The 23,102-nt window shown below is 38.6% G+C and overlaps 1 protein-coding gene and 1 pseudogene across 1 annotated transcript; one reads left to right on the top strand and one right to left on the bottom strand.

The window, feature by feature from the left end:
- The first annotated feature begins 301 nt into the window (after positions 1–301).
- Positions 302–3,819, top strand: mylpfa (myosin light chain, phosphorylatable, fast skeletal muscle a). Its single transcript, XM_048206156.1, has 7 exons — positions 302–454; positions 1,141–1,236; positions 2,549–2,624; positions 2,708–2,812; positions 2,908–2,986; positions 3,078–3,126; positions 3,430–3,819. The coding sequence occupies exons 1-7, from the start codon at positions 452–454 to the stop codon at positions 3,529–3,531; spliced, it is 510 nt and encodes a 169-aa protein (XP_048062113.1). The 5' UTR covers positions 302–451; the 3' UTR covers positions 3,532–3,819.
- Positions 3,820–8,307: 4,488 nt separating this feature from the next.
- LOC125277628 lies at positions 8,308–22,316 on the bottom strand (annotated as a pseudogene).
- Positions 22,317–23,102: the final 786 nt, after the last annotated feature.

The following is a 23,102-nucleotide window of genomic DNA, read 5'->3' as shown; positions in this document are numbered from 1 at the left end:
ATATTCCACTTAAAACCCAAAGCCGATTCGCTAATCTAAATCTAGGGGTGGGAGTCAGTATCTATGGTTACAGCTCATTCATTTTTAACAGAGTTATGTGATTGTGCTAAGCTCGAACAGTCCCTTACGTCTCCATGTCCTTATTAGTCTACGTGAGACGCATACTGCTGCCATAAGTATCAGATTCATTCCAAGACTCCAACAGCTATTTCTGAGCAGTGTAAGATGATAGTGCATCCCACCCTGTGTTCCTTCATCACTTTCCCCCTACCTCATCTCTCGCCCCTTTCATAGTTTCCTTCTTTCTGTCTGCTATTTCCCAAGCCACACTTAAGGTTGGATCTATAATTAGCAAGGGGGCCTTCGGCAGTATATAAGCCTCTCGAGAACAGGTCACTACGCGGCTTCAGTCTTCACTTCTTGAGCTTCTTAGACTTCACACCGTCCCAGCATGGTGAGTAACCTGTACCTTAGTTGTTACCTGGCCACACCATCTAGGTGGACACATAGGAACCAAGGACATAATCAGCAGGGTGACATGGAGGGGAGCTCGTGTTTTGAATCAGCATCTGATTCTTGGATAATTGAACTGTGGACTTACAATACCTTTAATGGGATGAGATAAAAACTTTTCTGAACCTGCATTATTGGAACCAGGAAGTTAGCACTTAAGCTGCACAACTAAGTGGTTTTGCTTTCACTTCCAAGTTTTTTGTAATTTATTAAAAACCGTGGACAAAGATTATATGTTTGTATATAGAAAGTTTCACTAGAAAGCATAATGCTAATGTACTAATGTAAAGGTACTTTGGATCATATTCAATGCAAAATCCAATCCAATGGTTTCCAGTAGCAACAATCATTGTAGAGCGACCTGTTATGCAAAGATAATTTTTTGGATGTATATCACTTGTATGAATGTGTTTCATTAGTATGTAGCTGTTCATACTGTTTTATTATCAATAAATGTGTTAAAATGTCTTATGAATGAGAGTCTGGTATCTCTAAGCTCTGTGAGGCACTGCCATGTGAGTGCCTAATTTTTTTTGTCAACACAGAAAATTAGCACTACATCTATTCTATTTGCATGCACAGCTGTGTTAAATGTTAAAAACATTTTTTTTTTTTTTGGATATGTAGGCACCCAAAAAGGCTAAGAGGAGGGCAGGAGGAGGAGAGGGTTCCTCCAACGTCTTCTCCATGTTTGAGCAGAGCCAGATTCAGGAGTACAAGGAGGTAAATCTTTTTTCATATCTTCTTATCAGTACAACAAGCATGCTAATTCAACCATGTCATGGTCATTGGTACTTAACAGACATCATATTTTGAGATCATTATGTTGATAAGTTGCATTCTTTCACTTCACATTGTGGATTATCAAAGTCGACTGACTTTGATAGGGGTAAATGTTAGCATACATCAGTTCAATGCAATAAATTACCACTGTGATTTGTCACAGAGGTTGCTTTAGAGCTGGCCTATGCTTATATGATCAAATCCTGTTATCAGGAAGAGGCTAATTTTTAAACCCCACAAAGTGAAAGGTTGAACCGTATCTTTATTAAGGCTTGTACAGTATAGCAACTGGACTGAGTCAACAGAACGTCTTAAACTAGTTAATTTGTCTTTTCTGCTAATATATATATATATATAAATATAAAAGACCAGAGCCTTCCTCTCCACTGCCCTCCCATCTGTTGGACACTCCTGTTCTGATCCCAGTGGGACAGCAGCTGAAGATCACAATGCATGCCAGAGAGACAGAAAGAAAGAAAATTATGTAAAATACTGGACAAGATAAAAGAGAATAAGATTAATGGATAAAAGTAACAAATAACAGGCCTCTATCTTGGACTCAAAGGAAAGTGAGTACAAACAAAAAACGTTAATAATGTTCATATTTTAGGGTGCTTAAAGTGGTTGCAAGAAAAAGAAAAGAAAAAAAAACAAAACAGAAAGTGGACCCAGAAACACGTTTACATATAAATATAACACAAAATAAAAACCTGGAGGAAATTTGAGATTTAACAGTAGTTGTCCCTAGTTATGGTTCTTAAACATCATGATTCATCTGAATTAGCATGATTATTTCAGACACTTAGTAAAAGAGTATGTAGGCACATACTTTAAGGATGAGGTGACAGGAATTAGCGTCAGGCTAGTGTGCGACTGAGCCAAGTTCGGATGTGAAATAGCTTGAGTAGTTTATTAGTAAGCGATACAGCCTTCTCAAGTGCCTCTTCAGGAATGTCTGACATTAAAGTTGGGATTGACTTAACACATCTCCCAAATGGAAAGAAGGATCAGCGAGGGTCTTTGTGGGGGCCAGGTGGGGGCAGCAGCTGCTGTTAAGTATTCAAGTGCCTTCTTGAGTTTCATGTGATTAAGAAGGACATTTTACTACTGTCAGGCAGGAAAGAAACCTGTGCAGATTTTCTTGATACAACAACTCTTCAGTCATTGGTTTGCAATTGTCAGCAGCCTCTTTTTCCATCACCTCCTCCTACTGTAACAATGTTCTTGTCTTTTATCTCTCCTGCACACATAGGCCTTCACAATCATTGACCAGAACAGGGACGGCATCATCAGCAAAGATGACCTTAGGGACGTGTTGGCCTCAATGGGTGTGTTTATGTTTTGTGTCAGTTGTGTACTTTGTAAATACATCCACGAATCTGTGCTGACCGTCCTCGTCTCTCTCTTGTAGGTCAGCTGAACGTGAAGAATGAGGAGCTGGAGGCTATGATCAAGGAGGCCAGCGGCCCAATCAACTTCACTGTTTTCCTCACCATGTTTGGAGAGAAGCTGAAGGGTATGCAAAAGTCCCTTTTTCTGTCCGTCTTCCCTTTGGATTTCCGATCATTGTTCTATTCAGTTAGTGTAATTCGCTCTCTGTGCCTCTGAAAGGTGCTGACCCCGAAGACGTCATTGTGTCTGCCTTCAAGGTGCTGGATCCAGAGGGCACTGGCACCATCAAGAAGCAGTTGTGAGTCTATATTCACTGACATTTTCTTCCCACGTGACAAGAAAAAAAAGGTTTCCATATCTGACTGCTACTCTTTTCTCTTTCGTTCCAGCCTTGAGGAGCTTCTGACCACTCAGTGCGACAGGTTCTCTGCAGAGGAGGTGAGATTAGATGTTGCTCTTTAGAAGCATAAAGTCGGCATGAAATGAAAATTCATCCTATTTTCTAAATGCAAGTTATCTTACAGTAAATGATTCATCCATGTAATTTTTTTTAACAAAACATCTATTCTCTCTGATGACGTATGCAATGATGACTATAAATCTGCCAAGTCCTGTCTTTCTTTATTTTTCCAAGATCTGTCGCTACTTCCGTTTCATCGCATTTTTTCGACATAAGTTAAAAATTCTATAAAAGCAGTTTAATGTTTGTTTAATCCGAGTTCTTTGTTCTTCCCCCTTTAGATGAAGAATCTGTGGGCCGCCTTCCCCCCAGATGTGGCTGGCAATGTTGACTACAAGAACATCTGCTACGTCATCACACACGGAGAGGAGAAGGAGGAGTAAACGGCTGCGGAGACAAGACAGAAAATGAAGAGATGAACGCGTATCCCTCACTGCTTTACTTTCCCAGGCTGTTCTTTGTCCTCCTTCTTTTACTTTGTGCATCTTCCTCCCTTTCTTTCTTTCCATCATCTTTGTTACTTTCAAGCACTTACTCTCTCTCCATCTCTCCAAAGACTTGTCTCGCTGAGACTGAAGTGGGAAGGGTGGAGAGGCTCATGACCACAGTGTCTGTCAAGTGGGGACATGGGATTGTTTTCAATAAAATGAACATCATTTCTATATCTCTCACATACTCTCTCTTTCTCTCTGTTTCTCACTCATTACCCATGACCACCTCTCTTTCGTTACGATCAAGCTTGCATGAAAGTTGCTGCATCTTAAGCTGCTGTCTGGAGTGTTGAAATGAAGGCATCTATAGCTTTGGGCTGAATTACCTCTCTAGATAAATGTGGAAGATTGCTCACTCTGGGGGGAAAAGAAGCAAGATGGAGTGATCTCGCTCTATAATAGAGGAACCAATCATCATTCTTGTTTCTTCCCCTGATGGGTAACTAAAAAGAAAGAGAAATTGAGGGTTTTGTACCGAGAGAGCTCTGCCTCCTAAAAGTGATGCCGAGCTCATCACGGAGGGAGTGAGAGAGACAGACCAAGGAAGAGAGGAGAGCGGGGACTGAAAGAAAACATATCCTCTTCACTCCCCCTCTCCCCTCCTCTTCACTATCTTTCTGTCCATGTTTTTTTTTTTTTTTTTAATCTACCCTTTTGCTTTCTGCATCTGGGCCTGCTTTGCTCTGTCAGAAACTCTTCTGTAACCAATAAAAGACACAAACTGTGAATAAAACATCTTTTTGTACTGCTATGTCTGCTGGCTGTGTGTGATAGGTGGCATGAAACTAGACAGGTCTGTCTCGGGTGTAATTCCAGATGATACTGTGAGATAAGGAAGACTGCACGATTATGATGCAGTAAATCACAAGAGTGACCAGCAGTATATGAGAACAGCGCTACCTGCTGGACAATGATGGTACTACAACGGCAAAGATAACAGAGCTGCTCCGTCATATTCATTTGAAAGGTTTTAAATGTTTTAAGCATCAAGTGTCCGTTTTCTATTTATTAAAAACAAGAAACCCCATCTTGCTGAAGAGCACTTGCCTTGGCTTAAAACTGTGAATGTTCAATTTAACATTTAATCCATAACAAAACTAAACGTCGAGGTGATGCATGTATTGAACAGTTCACCCAATACAGATTTTTATTACATTCTCTCTGAACATATTTATTTATTTGTTAAGAGTGTAAAAGCGGACAATGTACAGGCAGTAGGACAATATGGCAAAATATCTTTACGCAAGACTAAGGCTGTTCAGTTTCTCAGTTTTCGGTTCTTCTTTTTTTTTCCGACCTTGTTCATCTAATCTCATCGTGACCAAAGTATAGAAAGGTAGCAGATAGGCCTAACGCTTTATTTTACGAGAAGGCTACTTCAAAATATTAAATATTAATTAACTTTAATGATAAAGTTGTCAGTCAGCTGAACGGTGAAAGTTTTTTAGTAGGCCTACATAGATTTTTGGCGCCTTTTCTTTAAGAATGATCAACTTTTGGAATCGATTCTTTTTGAAATCTTTATCTCCTTCTTACCTTAATTGAAACAAACCCTTATTTCTTCGACATTCTTACAAATACCTCATAATTGTCCACAGTAAAAATGAAAAAAAAAAAAAGTTTTGAACGGTGAGAAATTGATGATAGAACATCAATACCTTTGCAAAAGTAAAAATAAATAAATAAATACAATGTATCAATAGATAAAAATGCCTCACCTAAAAAAATCGCGCCTTCCTTACAAATCTCTGTGCGCGCGGTTCTGGGGTCAAAAAGTACATTTCAACACAATTAACACAAGAACTTGCAATCCATTTCTCATTGGAAAAACGGGGGTTTTCGATTAAACAGCCCCACAACACCCTCATTTGGAAAAATAAATCCTTTGCGTCTGTATCACGATTGAACCACGTGACGCAGATCACGTAACCGTGACAAAAACCCAAAACCAAACGACACATTTTGGATTCAAATTTCGTCGCACGGTAATTAATTGTATCAAAACAGTTCCATGACACTTAAACTCATTACAATAGAAAAAAACAGACTCTTGAGAGAGATTTTAATATATTATGATTTATTATTCATCACACCTGTAATTATTAAATACACTGTGAACTTCCTCTTCTGCAGTTTTAAAACATGTCTTCATCTATGAATTTAATTCATTCTCAACTGTAAATGGTTCAATGTAAACTTAAGAACAAGTATGAGACATACAAAAGACAGAATGAGAGTACTAACCAAAACAAAACACTAAAATTAAAATTAAAATGATTTAAAATTAATTTTACAACATACACTGGGTCATATTTACCAATGCAGAAATCCATAAGACAAGTCAAACTACTTTACACCCAGTCCCAGCGGTTTCAGAGTGTTAGTAAACCAACACTGGGTGGCCTTACATTAATTATTGGTGAGCACAGTGTCCAAACCATTTAAAGTCCACCTGTCGTACCCTTGGTTGGCAATGCAGACAAGATGGTGTTAGTGAAGGTGGCCTGACAGGTGCAAAACCAGGTTTATGCCAGTGCTTGGAACTTCTTCAGAATAATAAAATACCTTCATCTAGATCACCCATATGTAACAGGTCATGGACATCCCACTCCACTATACCTTCAGCAGATCCAGTGCTCATGTCAACAATGAAGGTAGTCTGAGGCCCCTAGTGGCCACATCATAAATATCAACATCTACATTGTGCAGACAGTTAGGAACAAAGTTTGCATAGACATAATTTGCTTGCTTTTCATCTGAGCAGTAGTGCCTTTAGAGGAAGCAATGACCACGAGGTCAGTAAGGGCACCACTGATAGGTGAGGAGGAGGTTCGATCCCCTGCAGTTAGAACTGAACAATGCAATATGTCCAGTAAACACAGGAGACACCATTAAAACATGGACAGAGTATTTGGCTACCATATTGCAACCCAGAAACCACTTCAGGTCTCTTCTGTCTTGACAGAAAATACTAATATACTGAGTAAGAGTCCTAAAAGCGTAAGAGTATGGTCCAATCAACTGGTGAATGTATCAGAATAATTCATAATACTGAGGGGTCAGTGGATTACGGTGGAGTTCAATTCGTCAGTGTTCACTTCACTTCAAGAGTAACACTTTTAGGGTGAAAGCTTTGTCAAGGATGTTATTTACATTTAATTACCACAGAAATGCCTAGCACACATTTTATTGATCCATTCCTTTTCTTTCACGACTCTTTGGGATCATTTCCCCCTTCAGTGGGACATGATAATAATAATGATAAAAAAAAGATAAAAAATGAAATAATAATTAGTATGAAATCACCATCTCCCATAACACAAATACTGCAGTAATATTAGACAAGCTAGTGATTGTTAAATAAATAACAACTGCTTGGTTTTGTTCTCCAGGATGTTGGGAGAAAAATGTGCAAAAATAATTTTCAGCTCTTAAAAATAAAAGAAAAATAAATCCTGTGATTAAATACAACACTCTCCTAAAACAAAGTTCACTGCCATTCCAGTCAACCAGGCCTCCATACACTTGCATAGAAAAATAAAAAATCTAATCCAAAATAAGACTAACAATAGCTGTAATAGATATTACATGGTTTCATCTGATTAAATTAATAGTTTATACATCAAAACATTACAGCCTGAAGCCAAGAACTTCAAGGGTCAAAGGTTAATGCTACAGTGCTGCACCGAACCCTTCCCATCCAACAGGGCGCAGTCTAAAGGAGTCATGTGAACTGGATTAGAGAGTGTCCTACATTAATGAACACATCAAGGTTAGTGCTGAAAATCAACAGTCCTCAGTGCATAAATTTATTAAAATCGTAGTCTGAACATCAAGATAATTAACATCAAACCACACAGATATCTGGAGTGATCTACACGCTTGGCAGAATTTTTAACGTTTACTGCAGTTTTCGTGATGCAATTTGTTCGAAAAGAAGAAGAAAAAAAGAAATAAATAAGCTCTTCTGCGGCAAGAGGAAATATTTGGTGAGGCTAATGTAACGATGGATTAAGATCTTAAGAGCGGAGATAGACAAGTACACTCATCAAGATTTCCTCTTAGTAATTATGTTAATTTGGATATTAAAACAGTTAAAAGTGGCTCTTTCCACAGTTCTGAAAAAGAACAGACTTTTCTCCCAGTTCAATTTTGCTCCTCCACTCCCCCAACACTTATTAATTCCTTATACGAGTGCACAACAGGAAAGACGAGCTCTTTTGAGAAGAGACTGAAAAGAGAGAAGAAAACAAGACTCGTGTGCTGCACGAGACTGACACGATCTACTACACTGCCAAGGCACGGACATACAAGAACACACACTAACAAGCAACAGTACGATGAATAAATAGGCCCTCCAAAAGACTAAAAACATAAGTTATTACTAGACACTGCCGCGCTTTTCACGCTGCGGAAATGTTTTATTCAGGTATTCTGGTTGAGACACCTCTCGGGTGACGGACAGAGGGGTTGGACTGGCACAGATGGCGCTAGAGGTCTACTGTATGTACACCATGGCACCCAGTACACTAGAATTGACTACTAATTATACAGCTGATCTCAACAATCAGGCACCCTCCTTCAAATAAAATAAAAAGCCGAGTAATGACGCTTCCTGTTGCAGCATCGGGTGAAAGTACTGTGCAGATGAGATGAGAGACGTGGGGCAGATGCAGTGATCCAATTACTCTTGTGAAATGAGTACTTGAGATGAAATGGACGTTACAGGAGTCTCTCTGTCTCTTTTCACCAGTCTGCACCAGTCGATTCCTTGTCCTCTTCTTGTTGAAGGAACGACGGGGCAGAATTAGGCCAAATCTTTCGCCGCTGCAGCTTCCATTCTTCTCCTCCGTCTCTCCTCCTCCCCCTTTGTCTTTTTTCTTACCCCCCTTCTCCTTTTTCTTCTCCTTCTCGGCTTTCTCCTTCTCCTTCTTCAGTCTTTCCTTCTCATTCTTCTCCTTATCTTTCTTCTCCCGTGATTTTTGCTTCTCCTCCTCTTTCTCCCGCTTCTTGTCCTCCTTGGTTTTCTTTTTCTTTTTCCCGTCTTCCTCTACTGCCGTTTTTGCAGTTTCTGGGCAAGGAGGTAATGGTGCGTTGTTTGCAGTGGGTGATGGGATGGTGGGGGTGATGTGTTCAGAGACAACTTTAGGCGACGGTTGGAGCATGTGCGCACTGGAAGCGTGTGCGGTTGGAGCCGGTGGCGTCGTAGTAGATGTTGTAGCTAGCGGACTAGGCCCGTGTGGTGCCGGTGGACGCCCACTGGCTCCAGCATTAGAAGCAGGTGGCACTGGAGGTTTTGAGGCTACTGCACTGGCACCGCCCCCAAGTGGCTGCAGTGGGACAATATCCTGGCCCAGCTGCTAGAGGTGGAGCTCTTCTTATTATGTGAATGAAATGGCATCTTGGACTTTCTAAGACCAGGAAGTGACAGGAGGCTTGATGACGCACGCAAGGGTCCGGGGGGAGGGACATGACCACCCAGGAATGACAGGCTGCCGCCAGAGCTGATCGCAGCAGCCCGGTGTTTCTGCTCGTAGATGGCACGTGTGCCGTGCAAACGGCGATTCGGTTGGTGAGTCAACTCGCCACGAGATTCCCTCCACTTACGCACCTGAATACTGCACTCCCTCTCGATCAGGGCCTCTGTCACAGACAGAGAGATCACCTGAAAACAGAGCAGAGATTATGAGAAAGGACTCAACGTGCTCAACTGCTACTTCTATATTGGTGTGTTCTCTCGTAAGAGTGAGTTTGTGTGCACACCTCTTGCACCAGAACTTCCTCCTTGATGCTTTCAGGGGGGATGTTCCTTAGTCGCTCCATGGTCTCGTACATACCCTGCACCTCACGGAGCTTATCCACAGACCCCAGCATCTGCTTAAGTAGCACCAAACCCACCCGGAACACAATCTTCACTCCTGACAAACAACATTAAAAAAGCTTAAATAATAGAGAATTACAAATAAAAATATTTATATATATATTTATATTTATATATATATATATATGCCATTTATAATGTTACAAAAGATTTTTTATTTCAAATAAATGCAGTTTTTTTTAAACTTTGCATTCAGTTTTTTACATTAGCCATGAATACATGGAACCTAATAATCAGTAATCACTTGTAATCGGACAGTCAGAATAAAAATTTTTAAAAAAAGTTGCATGTAACCACATCTTTTGGAATAAAAATGGCCAAATCAAATTTTAATTTCATTTGCATTATATGGGATGGTTTAAACCTTTTCTAATCCGATCGGTAGGACATGTAAACACTTGATCGGATTGAAAATTAAAGCTGGAAAGTTCTGTGCATGTGCAATGCTGCACAAATGGCATAATGTCATATGACGCACGTATCAAGCTGTTGTTGTTGATGAATATAGTGTCATAAATGACTGAAATTCTCCCTCCACTCATGGTCTGTGAAGTGTTGCAGGACAATGTTGTCCCACCAGTGCTTGCTTCGGACTCTCATCCACAGACGACTTGTTTTGGGGAGCGGGAAGGGGCATTTTCACTCTTTGATAAATACAAGTAGTGCTCGTTCATGTCCTCGTTGTGTCTCAAATAGGAACCGAAATGGATAAATGTTTAGTCTGATTTTTAAAACAAAGAAAAGGAGGATGGCTAGTATGTGCAGTAGGAAACACTATATATTTGTGCATGTCAAAAGATTAAATCTGATCTACCTGGTCACTTTATTTTAGCGTTCATGTAAACACTATGTTTGAAATCGAAATGAATTGATTCCAATTGAAACTCCAAGTGTCCATGTAAACGTAGCTACTGAAAATAATATAAATGTTTCCTAAGCAGCAAATCAGCATATTAGAATGATTTCTGAAGGATCATGTGACACTGAAGACTGGAGTAAAAAATTACATTTTAAAATATATTACTGTTTTACTGTATTTTTGATCAAATAAATGCATCCTCGGTGAAGAGACTTTCTTCATAATCATATAAAAAAAATCTTACCAACACTAAACTTTTGAAAAGTAGTGTATTAACAAAGCAAATAGGGTTAAATTTGAAACTGCAGGTGCTTTTATTCACTAATGCGTATGACTGACCTTCACAGAAGAACATGTCCCAGACACGCAGGACACAAGACCAAGGCAGCGTACGGGAGAAAATGCACATAAACCACTCTGTCATGTACAGGATGGGGTCAATCTTAAATTTCTTCAGGTGACGGTAAGCCATGGGACACACTCTCCTCAGAAGAGAGAAAAAAATCTCTCCGTCCAGCTGAATAGCCTCCTGATGGACAGGAGAGGAGAAGAAAGAGGGGTTTATAAAAAATAAACACTTTCCTCTGTGCTCCTAGAAAGAGTCTCTGAGTTACTCACCAACCCAGCACTGTAGTAGCCAGGCAAAAATTTCTCACAGATTTGCACAAGACACCAGAAGGCTTGCTAGAAGAAAATAACAGTGAAGATGGTGACAGGGTTATATCCTGTGATAATACTCTAGTCATATTTTCTTCATTCTTTTGCTCTTTTTTAGAGAAAATCAGGCTAGCACAGCAACCTAGACTGTTCAACTCTGTCTTACCTCAGCAGGCATGTGCATGAGCAGCACTGCTGCCACTGGTGCCTGGGCCTGACAGTAGCCCTCATCCGGCCGGTAGATTGTGTAGGCCTTCAGTATACGGTACAGGTCCTGCTGCCTGAACACACACACACACACACACACACACACACACACACACAAATAAAAAAAATAATGGAATTGATTAATTAAAATTTTGGACAATAAGAATTGCTGATATTTATTTTTATGGTATGGACAATTTTATGAAATTATGGTGTTCTGCTTATTTTTGTAAATTATATAATAATAATAATAATAAATATTATTATTATTAATGTATAAACAATCAAAACACAACAGGTTTCATCACATTATTGTCCACATCACAAAAATAAATATCAGCAATTCTTTTTCTCATTAAATATAATATAATATAATAAATGAATAATAATCCTTTCTTCCTCCTTTTTAAAGTGTACTGTTTGAATTGGGCAACTATCTGCTTGGCTTTTATTCCCCAATATAGAAACAACAGTGCAGAGGAGAGGTGTGAAAGTGTCAGGAAGTATAAAACCGAAGCCCAACATATACTTCTTTTTTTTTATGCGTAAGCTAGTGTATGCAAACAGTTGAACGTGTAATCTTTCAAAGTATACTCCATTTGATAGTGTGCACAAAAGCAGTCAGTCGACACATGCACTCTAGAAAGTTTGCGCTGTTTTTCTCCAAAAGTTATGACCGATAAATATGTCTTTGTATTCTTTTAAACTAAAGTTGCGGCCATCTCATAACCCCCTCACACTGGTATTTTGTTGTGGTTGTTTCTGTTTCTTTAGTTTCATTTTCTACTGTCAAACAGGCCAGTGCTGTCACCTTGTGGAACAACTGATAAGTGCAAAACAAATTCAATGTACATGCAATTACAAAAACATGTACTATTCTGGTGACTAAATTTGGGTCACGCCCACTGTACACATAAAAGTATACTTTGGGCTTGAGAGGGTCGATGCTTGTATCAATAAGCGCACTATGCAGTGAATAAAGACCAAAAACACAAAGGGTGAAAATTCCTTCCTTAATAAGTTTCCAGAATTGTGTAATGATCTAAATAAAAGCCTTACATCACTCTTTCTCAAGATAAAACGCTCATCTGAATTTACCCATGTCCTCCCCGAGCAGCAAACATCTCATGAAACGGGAACTGCCTGTGCAAGTCCTTCTCTATGATGTCCAACCACTTTGGATCTCCCTGCTCTTGCTCCAACTCCTGAGAGAAAAAACAAGAAGTGTGAACAAATATGTCTAAAAAAAGTTTTTTGAGTAGCTAAACTAAGATTTACATGACTGCTAAGTGAGTATAAGAACATTTAAAAGGTAATAAAGGGTTGCAAATTGTATGTAGGTTTTCCTATTAAGGAGCTCCCCTGACTAAAATTAAAGGATTAGTTCACCCAAAAATAAAATAATGTCATTAATTACTCACCCTCATGTCGTTCTACACCTGTAAGACCTTCGTTCATCTTCAGAACACAAATTATTACACAAGAGAACACAAGATATTTTTGATAAAATCCGATGGCTCAGTGAGGCCTGCATTGCCAGCAATGCTGCCCAACTTCTCAAGAACCAGAAAACTAAAGACGTATTTAAAACAGTTCATGTGTGTTCAGTGGTTCAACCTTAATAATATAAAGTGACGAGAATACTTTTTGTGCGGCAAAAAAAAAAAAAAACGACTTTATTCTACAATATCTTGTGATGGGCGATTTCAAAACACTGCTTTGAATCTTTTGTTTCGAATCAGTGATTCGGATCGCGTATCAAACTCCCAAACTGCTGAAATCATGTGACTTTGGCACTTCGAACCACTGATTAGATTCCTAAAGCTCTGAAGCAGTGTTTTGAAATCGGCCATCACTAATTATTTTGGGGGTTTTTTTGGTGCACAAAAAGTATTCTTGTCGCTTTATAACATTAAGGTTGAACCACTGAACTCACATGAACTGTTTCAAATATGTCTTTATTAGCTTTCTGGTTCTTGAGAAGTTCAGTGGCATTGCTGGCAATAGAGGCCTCACTGAGCTAACAGATTTCATCAAAAATATCTTAATTTGTGTTCTGAAGATGAACGAAGGTCTTACAGGTGTGGAACGACATGAGGGTGAGTAATTAATGACATTCATTTCATTTTTGGGTGAACTAACCCTTTAAGTTAACAATAGCAATAGAATATGAACTTGGAAGAAGTTGATTTAGGGCAAAGACTATAGAATAACACAAGACGTGTCACTCGTATTGTTTTGAATGGGAGAAAGTGTAACGCGCAATATGGCGGAATAAGTCCCGCCTTCTAAATAAGAGCCAATCGCCGACTGGTAAAGTCATTGCGTCACTTCAGCGGCCGTTAGAATTGCAGGTTTCTATAGAAACAGTCAGACGCGCGCCTCCAAAGAGACGCGGATTTAGGACTGCGCATGTGCATTAGCTTGATCCAGCCTGAAAAATTCATTTTTTTGTCATGATTCGAGCGTTTAGAAACTAAATTTATGAGCTGGTTGTTGTTAGATTTCATTGGTGATTTCAAATATGAAATTTAATCATAAGGTTGGTGAACAGTTTTGGAGAATTTGATGTTTCCCCATTCAAACAGATTGCATGGTGCCCAGGATGCCCGAGAGGCGTTTCAAAGATGGCCGCTGAGTGAAATGACTTGTCTTAAAGGGACTTTGTTTAGGGCCATCATGACTGTGTGAACAGGAGGTGTATCAAACCTGACTGTACCTCAAACTTTCCAGGATTGGACTCGAGGAGCTCCTGGCTGTTGGAGAGCAGCTGCCAGGCTTTAGCTCTGAGTGAGGAAGGGATTCCTTTCCTGCAGCGCATTTTTACCTGCATCAGAAAGAAAACATAACTCAGCATGTATCAACATTCATAAGCACTGAATTTTCTAACCCAGTCTGGAATGCCTTCTGTGATCCTTTAAATAAGAAACAGACCTTTTGAAAGCGTCGGGATACCCATTTGTCCCAGTTTCTGAACATGTCCAGCCATTTCATCTCTCTCTGTCTCGCCACGGCCACAGCGATTTCGGCCTCACTACAAGACAGAGAGGAATTCACAAACACATAAACCACATAGAACGCATTAACCTACAAGCACCCACACAAGCCATGAGATATGACAAAACATGGCTCAAAGAGGGTTTCAAAAAGCCAAGGGTTTACAATGAATCTGTGAGAACAGACACATCTAATGTACAGACAATTGCTGCTTTTGATTCTCTAAAATCTTTTTGGGTTACACTTTATTTTAAGGTGACGTAGTTACATTGTACTTCCTCAAAGTAAGTACTGAGTAATATTGATTAACTACACGTACCAACTATAGAGTTACGGTTAGGTTTAGGGTTTGTTACTTGTAATTATGATTAATTTACTGTTATTACTATAGTAAGTACAAGTAGTAACGTGTAACTACGTCACCTTAAAATAAAGTGTTACCATTTTTGTAGCTTTGTAAAGAAATAACATCTAACAAACGAACAAGCCTAACTTGGCATAGTAGTAGTGATGCCAGACACCTTGAACACCTTGAATCTGAGACTTAGGTCTGACTTGGTCAAAGCAAGCAATTAACTGCGGCACTAAACGGAATTGCAAAAATAATGATAGTTTTATAAATGACAGACATTCTTTCTCTTTGTCCAAAAACGATAGTCCCGCCCCAAACTCACACCACTAATTACGCTATTTTGGGCTTGTCGAGATGCTCAGACACACAATAGCAGCACAAAGCCAATATTTACACTATTCAGGAAACCTAGTAAAAAATGACTCAACTTACTTAAATTCAGCCATCACTCCGACTCTAAAGTAGAAATTTGTGAACATAGTGAACAAGTCAGTAGCTTACAGACAATAAATAACATCTCTTAACATTGCTGCACTTGTTTAGATGTATTGAATTGTGATGTTAATACCATTAATCATTTATAATAAAATGAATTATTTTTAAAAATAATTTACTGTTATAATTAAGTAATATTTATATATCATTTACTAAGTAGTAGTGAAAGAAAGGTAGTGAACTTCAGTTTTAAGGAACAAGTCTGAAATCTGACATATTTCTATACCAGTTTCTATAACAAGAAAATACTCCAAAACAACATTTTATTGAAAATCAAAATTAGTTTTAAACATTTAATCTGTAGCAAATATGTGACTTTTTAATCAATAGGCTTTGTGATTCGCTGAGCCTTGAAACTTGAAACTACTTCACTAATTCAGGTGAACGTGTCTGCCTGAGACAATAACTTGTAAACAAAAATAGCAAAGACAGACAGCACGCTGACCATATGAGAAAGTCTAATTTAAGACTAACCCACGCTGACCATTTTTAAATAGCTGAAAAAGCATGTGGTGGTTAATAAGTTAATGCTGAACAGGAATAAAAAAAGGAAACGTTCAAATGTAAAGGACAGTGTTAGTGCCCATTTTAGCAGAATTAGTCAGAACTAGAGATAAAGCAGAGACAGTCAGGGGAAGAGAGAGACAAAAAGTGAGACAGTCAGTGCACTCTGAGTCAGACAAGCCCTCTCAGCACAATCTGAGTCACTTACAACAAACACATGAAGGACACAGAAGCAGCGAGAGAGACGGACACAAATGCTCGTCCTGCTCTCGACTGTAGGCATAAATTATTAATATCCCAGCAGCACACTTCACATCAGGAGCTGGCAATTACCCCTATCATTCTCATTCATTATAAATGCTTTCCCTGATTTATCAAACCAAGTAGTGAATTAAAGCCATACAGAAGAATGTGAATAATGATATCAGAACATTTCAACTACAGTATGTATAAATAATTTCTTAATTTTTGTTCATGGTCTTATTGTGCTGCGGTTGTGCAACATGGGGAAAAAAAAAAAAATCTCAATATTTTTCTCCCTTTGACAATATTCAATATATACTTTTCTGCATTTGTTCAGAAATGGCTTAGATGCCTTAAAGGGTTAGTTCACCCAAAAATGAAAATTGTTAATAATTACTCACCCTCATGTTGTTTCAAACCCATAAGACTTTTGTTCATCTTCGGAACACAAATTAAGATATTTTTGATGAAACCTGAGAGCTTTCTGTCCCTCTATTGACTGCCTTTGCAACTGAAACTTTGACGTAGGGCTGGGCGATATATTGCATGCGATTCTCACGCGCATTTCGTCAGTAAAGCCGGTTCCCTGATTACCGCTAAATCGCCATCACCTGCTTTCAAATGGAGTGGCATTTAATAGGCAGAGCCGTAGTTCACTGATAAGCCACGCAAAATCGGGTTCATTATCGAAGTCGATTCATCTTCGATACTGAACGCGATTTTGCGTGGCTTGTCCGTGAACTACGGTTCTGTCTATTAAATGCCACTCCATTTGAAAGCAGGTGATGGCGATTTAGCGGTAATCAGGGAACCGGCTTTACTGACGAAATGCGCGTGAGAATCGCATGCAATATATCGCCCAGCCCTACTTTGACGCTCCAAAAAGTTCATAAAGAGATTGTAAAACTAATCCATATGCATTGAGCATTTTAGTCCAAATTTTCTGAAGAGACACGATCACAAATTTAATTTAGGCTTTTACTCTCATATAAACATTCATCAACTCACACATCAGTCGTGGTAAACAGAAGCTCAAGCATTTTCATTTGATGTACCAATGAGGTTCGTTCTTGCGCGTTACGCCGCACGTTTGAGCTTCCACAAGAGTTTTATTCTCACGTATCAAACAGGTTCGGTTGAGCTTCTGTTCATGTTCCCTGATCAATGTTTATATATGAATAAAAGCCTAAATTCAATCTGTTCATCATATAAATCGATTGGACTAAACCACTCAATTGACCCTTCGCAAAGACCCGCCCCCCTTAGTTACTGTTGCTTTGTCCAACAAGCCGTGGCGCTAAATACAACGCGGAGCAAAGAGGACACTGACAACATGTCAACAGACAAGACAAAGCAGGTTACTTATGATATTAAACAAAGTCCCAGCTTTCAAACTGTGTAGTTATTAAAGAAATTCAAACAATAAAAACCGTTTTGTGGCTCTTTAATGTGTCGTGACCATGGTCGTGACAGATTGCTGTAGCGCCTCAGCTCAAGAGGCTCGTAAACCGATCATCTCTTCCTACTAGTTCATTTATAGCGTCAAATAAACATGAATGAACATGAGAATGAATGTTGTTTCAAACGCGGAAAGACGTCAATATACACAATTTTTCAAGTTAAACTCCACCGAGGTTAATCTTCTAACTACTGGCTGCTTTGTCGGACAAAATGGCGGATGCGGCGTTCTGATTGGTTAGATCGCTTGTCAATCAAACTCCCGGCGAAGGGTCAATTAATAAACATGTATTAGTTTTACAATCTCTTTATGAACTTTGTGAAACGTCAAAGTGTCAGTTGCGTAACTGACTAAGGAAGGACAGAAGTCTCTCAGAATTCATCAAAAAGATCTTAATTTGTTTTCTAAGATGAACGAAAGTCTTATGGGTTTGGAACGACATGAGGGCGAGTAAATTATAATTTTTGGCTGAACTAAGCCTTTAAATGTCTGTTTTCCAATGTGTTTCACTATATTAGCACTATTAAATTATTATGAATATGTTTCATTAACATAAAATGACAATACACAGTAATAAATATCAATATTTACCTACTTACATTTTATTAAAACATTTTAATATATAGTTTTTAATATATTATATATATATATAATATAATATAAAATATTAAATATATAAAACAAAGATGTCTGCTATTATTTGTAGGGACGAATGCAAAATGAATTTTTTTTCTTTGAAAAAGACAGTTTGAACTGATTCATAAAAATGAATCAAACAAACAAACCAACTCTTAAGGCCTATTCAAACACTAAGCCCACGCCACAACTATAACAATATTAGCGACAAATAGGATTCTTATCATTGGAATCACTTTCAGAATTTTTCCAGCTGTTGAACGATAAAGACATTGACAGCCAAGCAGAATCAACAGCAGAAAACACATCAGATTATGAAAGTAAAACACAGTTTATGAACAGTGTTTCAAGTTGACTTTAAATATAATCATTATATAAGTAACATTTATTCTAAGTAAAATTACATTAGAATATGATTATATTAATCTCAGAATTAAGTTGACAAGCAAGCAGCTGACAGTCAAAAAGCAATTTTCAATATGTTTGCAGGAAAGGGAAGAATTTATACATTGTACTCTTTTAACATATTAAATGCCGAATTATGTGACATGCTCTTATAAAACTGAAGTGGTTCATCTTTGCTCTCTTTGCTTATTAGAAAACCCTAAAAATAACGTGAGAATGTGTTTTTGTGTCATTCAGTTTACACCAACCCACCTTCCCTCACTGTACTGTGCTCCTCCCAGGAAGCCATATTTATCAGTACGCCTCACTGGACCGTTGATCTCCGAGTCTGACCCCAGCGAGCTGCCGTCTTCGCCGAGCCCTGACAGAGACTCCAGAGTGCCTGACATCAGGCTGGCCGACTCCAGGTAGCTGAGCGTGTCCGGAGCCGGACGTGTGTAAGTGGAGGGCAGATACAAGGGCCCAGACTCCTGCACCAGTACGGCTGGGGGCTCAGCCTTGAAGGGTGTGCAGGGGGGCTCAGGGGTCATCTTGCCGGTGCTGGGAGTGTTGGGTTCAGGATTTTGGGTGGGCTCGAGCTGTGGGACTGTTTGTGCTTCTGTTTGCCTGGAGTCTTGCAAAGAGGGGGCCGGATTGGAAATGGGAACGGGAGGAGGGGTAAACTGAGGAGGAAGGTCCATGGGGGGAGCAGGACTGGAATTCTGGCTGACTTGAACGATGGGATACAGATTAGGACTGGGATTAAGTTCAGGCGACGGTGGCATCTGCTGTTCCTGCTCTGAGCCTTGTGCTTCAATGTGCTGCTCCGTTTGGCCAATTAAATCGTTTTTCCCATTAGACGCCCCATCCGTAGCAGCTAGTACCTCTACTGGCGGACCAACGGCACTCTTTGTTGCTGTTGAAGAGGCAGCTGAATTGTTTTGGCCAGGTGTGGTCTCCCAAGATGAAGAGTTTATTACACCTGCCTGTAAGGTTGGGTTTCCCATTACGGCTCGGTCCCCGTAGAGAGATGATTTTGGGATGGGAGTTTCTGAAGGGAGAGGCTGTGGGCTGGAGGGAGCAGGCACTGATTGGTCGGTCATACTGGGAGAGGAGGGGGTGAGGGTGGAGATTTCAGCCATAGCCTCCTCAATGATCCAGCTGATCAAAAGAGAGACAAAACCAGAGTTAATGATTATTATTCCTTGAAATACGAGAATAAAAAGCGATATTAAAAGCGCAAACCCATTTTGGTCTGAGAAGTGAATGGCTGAAATGAAGCAGGTGTTTAAATGTGGCTAATACGCTACATTATGTATAAATATATAAAAAAAATTACCAAATGAACCTTCTGTGAAATTCCATGAGCATGTCTCATATTCACAACTCTTCAGAGAAACAATTTGTTACACCTTAAAAATAATAATATACACACCTAAAAGGAATTAAACTCAGGTGTGCTGCGGCAAAAACAATCTCTGAGCACCTCTGGCTGTCTCTCTCACAATAATCACAACTCAGATATTATTCTTTCTTATCAATTAAAATTAACGAGTTTATATTGAAATGTAATATTTTATAACAATTAAAAACTTCAAAAGTATGGCAATTCTGTTTAAGAGGACCTGCATGAATCTGAACATGAGCATAACCAAAAAATAATCACAGTTTGAAAAGCAGCTTAACTTAAAGGTCCTGTTTACACCTTCTATTAGGAAGAGTTTTCGTCAATCCGATCACAAGTGGACAACTCTAAATACAAGTGTAAACAGGGTCTAAAATGTTTTGAGCTTGTCCACTTTGGAAACAAAAGTTGCTGCTCTCTGTATGTTCTTCCATTATCTCTGGGTGGGTTCATATGTAAATTGCGTGAGCTATTTTGTCCATTAGATCGAAAGATCTGAATTAAAAAAAAAAAAAAAACCTATATTTACCTGCCCATAGACCCTCCCCAAGAAGAAATCAGGACAGAAGTGGTTGAAAGTACACAAAAGATGGATTAAAACAACAGGTGTAAACAGGAATGTGTCTCCCTCATCTATTTGTAATCCAGTCAACCAAAACACATCATAATGGCAGGTGTAAACAGGGCCAAAGACAAATTTACGGTACTTTAGTTGGTTGGTTTATGTATGTTGTTACAGTTATTATCATGTAGCTAATGCTAGCCTACATTGTTGGCTCTTCATGTTGCTCTGATTTGCTATCGTATATATATATATATATATATATATATATATATATATATATATATATATATATATATATATATATATATATATATATATATATATATATATATATATATATATGATATATAGATATATAGAATATTCTGATATATAGAATTATCAGCTATAGACACGAACCAGTGCCACTAAATTAGTCAGACCTCTGCCATTATTACAAATACCTTTTCGGATAGGTGCCTTTGTGGAAAATGTGCTACCATGCCAACATCATTTATTTGTTCACATATTTCATAAATCTTAAAAGTTTTTACAATCTTTTTACAATTACATCAAGCTCTGAAATCTGGAAATGTGGATATCGCGTGCGCCATAATAACACGAACGGTTATTCAAACAACAAAGAAATGTACAACACTCGCGTTACAGTGTGTGTATTCACACACACACACACTTGATGCTGTCTACCTTTACATTAGCAACAGTAACTGGGCTGTATTGGCCCACGTTGAGGAAACAGTGGTCGGTGAAATGTGTGGCGCAGACATACAAAACTTTGGGAAATTTTTTATTACCAGAGAAAATTAAACTAACCCACTGTTTCTTCATTGGCTCGGATGACGAAACTAAAAAATACTAAGGTGTTCATTTGTGCATCCAAACACTGAGCAACTGCCATGCTTCGCTCGTTTGCAAGCCATGATGTGTCTCTCGAGGGAAAAAAAATATATTGTGCTCGAATCTCACGGTAGACCAGAGGACCTTTCAGTTGTTTGGTAGAGACAATGAACTCAAAGAAAGTCTCAATGAATATGAATTATACAGATGAGATTTTCTCATAGGCGGGCAAAGCAGAGAAAGGGTGACGACATATGGGGAAGATTCCAGATTGGGTCGTCTGAGCTTTCATTTTCTCAATTTACCCAGGGCTCGGTTTACACCCATCGCCTTTTCTAGCCACTGGGGGACCATATGCATGCTAGGGGAACTCATATTAATATTAAAAAACCTCATAAAGTGAAATTTTCACGCCATAGGACCTTTAAATGTCTTTTCTGCCACTGTGGATCAATTTAATGCATTCTTGCTAAATAAGTATTAAATTAGTATAAACTGGTTTAGACTAATTATTAAGTATTACCTTCTTCACAAAAACAACAACAAAAAAACATTCTGACTCCAAACTTTAGATTGACAGTGTACCTTTAAACATAATACTTTGACAACCAAATTAAGAGTAATGTTTTCTTAGATTCTCCACTCTCCACTGAATAAGATTTAACAAAATATCTCAAGTAAATGTACTTCAAAACATATTTATGCTGAAGATGAAGAGGAGATATACAGCAGTTTGTGAAAGTTATACCACTAAACACAACCACTTTAATAGCGAAATTCATCTGTCTATATGTAAATTAGTAACTAGAGTAAATAAAGGGTAACAACATGTGACATGAGGCATTGTATTTAAGAATATCCTAAAGAGTAAGAGACATTCAGACCAGAGGACCTTTCAGTTGTTTGGTAAAGACAATGAACTCAAAGAAAGTCTCAATGAATATGAATTATACAGATTCAGACACTGATATGATAGGTGGCACTAGTCTTTACAGATCTACTTTAGGTACAGTATAAAAGAACAGCTTATCACTATTTCCTCTTACATTAAGATCTGCCTCATGGACTTCCGTATGATCTATATATAAATGTGTCCGAGTACACATGCTGACAGGAGATAAAAAAAAAAAAGAAGTGGTTCCTTGACAGAAGCACCGTGGCTGAAAGTTCCAAGATGCCTGTGAGTGTGAAGCCCAAATGCTGTCTAGGCAGACCGCTCACTAGGTTTTGACACACAGCCCATGTGTGATTGTCAAACTGTGGGCGTCTACAAAAAGCTGATGAAACATTCACAGAAGTTCGATGACTATTAAAAAGTAATGCGTTATATAAAGAGTTGTCGCACAATAGTCTATTAATAACCTCAATGCAAAACTCTACTAAAAACTCATCAGGAAGTCATTGTGATAGAGATAGGAAGTCTTGCTCATTTTCACAAATCGGTTCTTTCAGACAGGAGCAAAATCGATTCAATGATCCTATTAAGAAATGGTGTAATTAAATTAAAAGAACAAAGTCATTTGGTACCTAAATATAAATTAGTATTTGCATTAGACAATGCTAAAGCATTTACATCTCTTGGCTGAAACTGGTTTGGCATCATTTTAATAAAATGCCATTACTCAAACAACCATCTCGTACGTGATGATAAAATTATCATATTTATGCTGTTCGATTAAAGTAATGCATTTTTTCTTCCCCAACAGTCAAATCCTCCAAATACTTGTAAAGTAATTTCAATCAATCAATCAGTTGTTGATTAAACGCCCAAATCGTAAATGAATCGTTGTGAATCGGTTCAACAGATTCACCGAAACGATCCGGCTCAAAAGAACGATTCGTTCAGGAATCGGACAATGCTACTTTGTGGGACTCCACCCATACACACGAACAGTGCTCGTTCCGGGTGAGCAAGACTAATAATATCTAAAGTGTGAGTGAGAACGGAGATGAGGTGTAAACAAGCAAACCACACAATGAGA

The sequence above is a fragment of the Megalobrama amblycephala genome, linkage group LG1, assembly GCF_018812025.1.
Source record: "Megalobrama amblycephala isolate DHTTF-2021 linkage group LG1, ASM1881202v1, whole genome shotgun sequence".
Classification (NCBI taxonomy): domain Eukaryota; kingdom Metazoa; phylum Chordata; class Actinopteri; order Cypriniformes; family Xenocyprididae; genus Megalobrama; species Megalobrama amblycephala.
The sequence above is the reverse complement of the archived record's forward strand: the minus strand, read 5'-3'. Positions and strand labels throughout refer to the sequence as shown.

Bases quoted from the DNA above. Each gene is read 5' to 3' on its own strand.
- mylpfa (XM_048206156.1), top strand. The intron at 2,625-2,707 runs GTGTGTTTATGT...TCTCTCTTGTAG, and splicing joins GGACGTGTTGGCCTCAATGG to GTCAGCTGAACGTGAAGAAT. The intron at 2,987-3,077 runs GTGAGTCTATAT...CTTTCGTTCCAG, and splicing joins GGCACCATCAAGAAGCAGTT to CCTTGAGGAGCTTCTGACCA.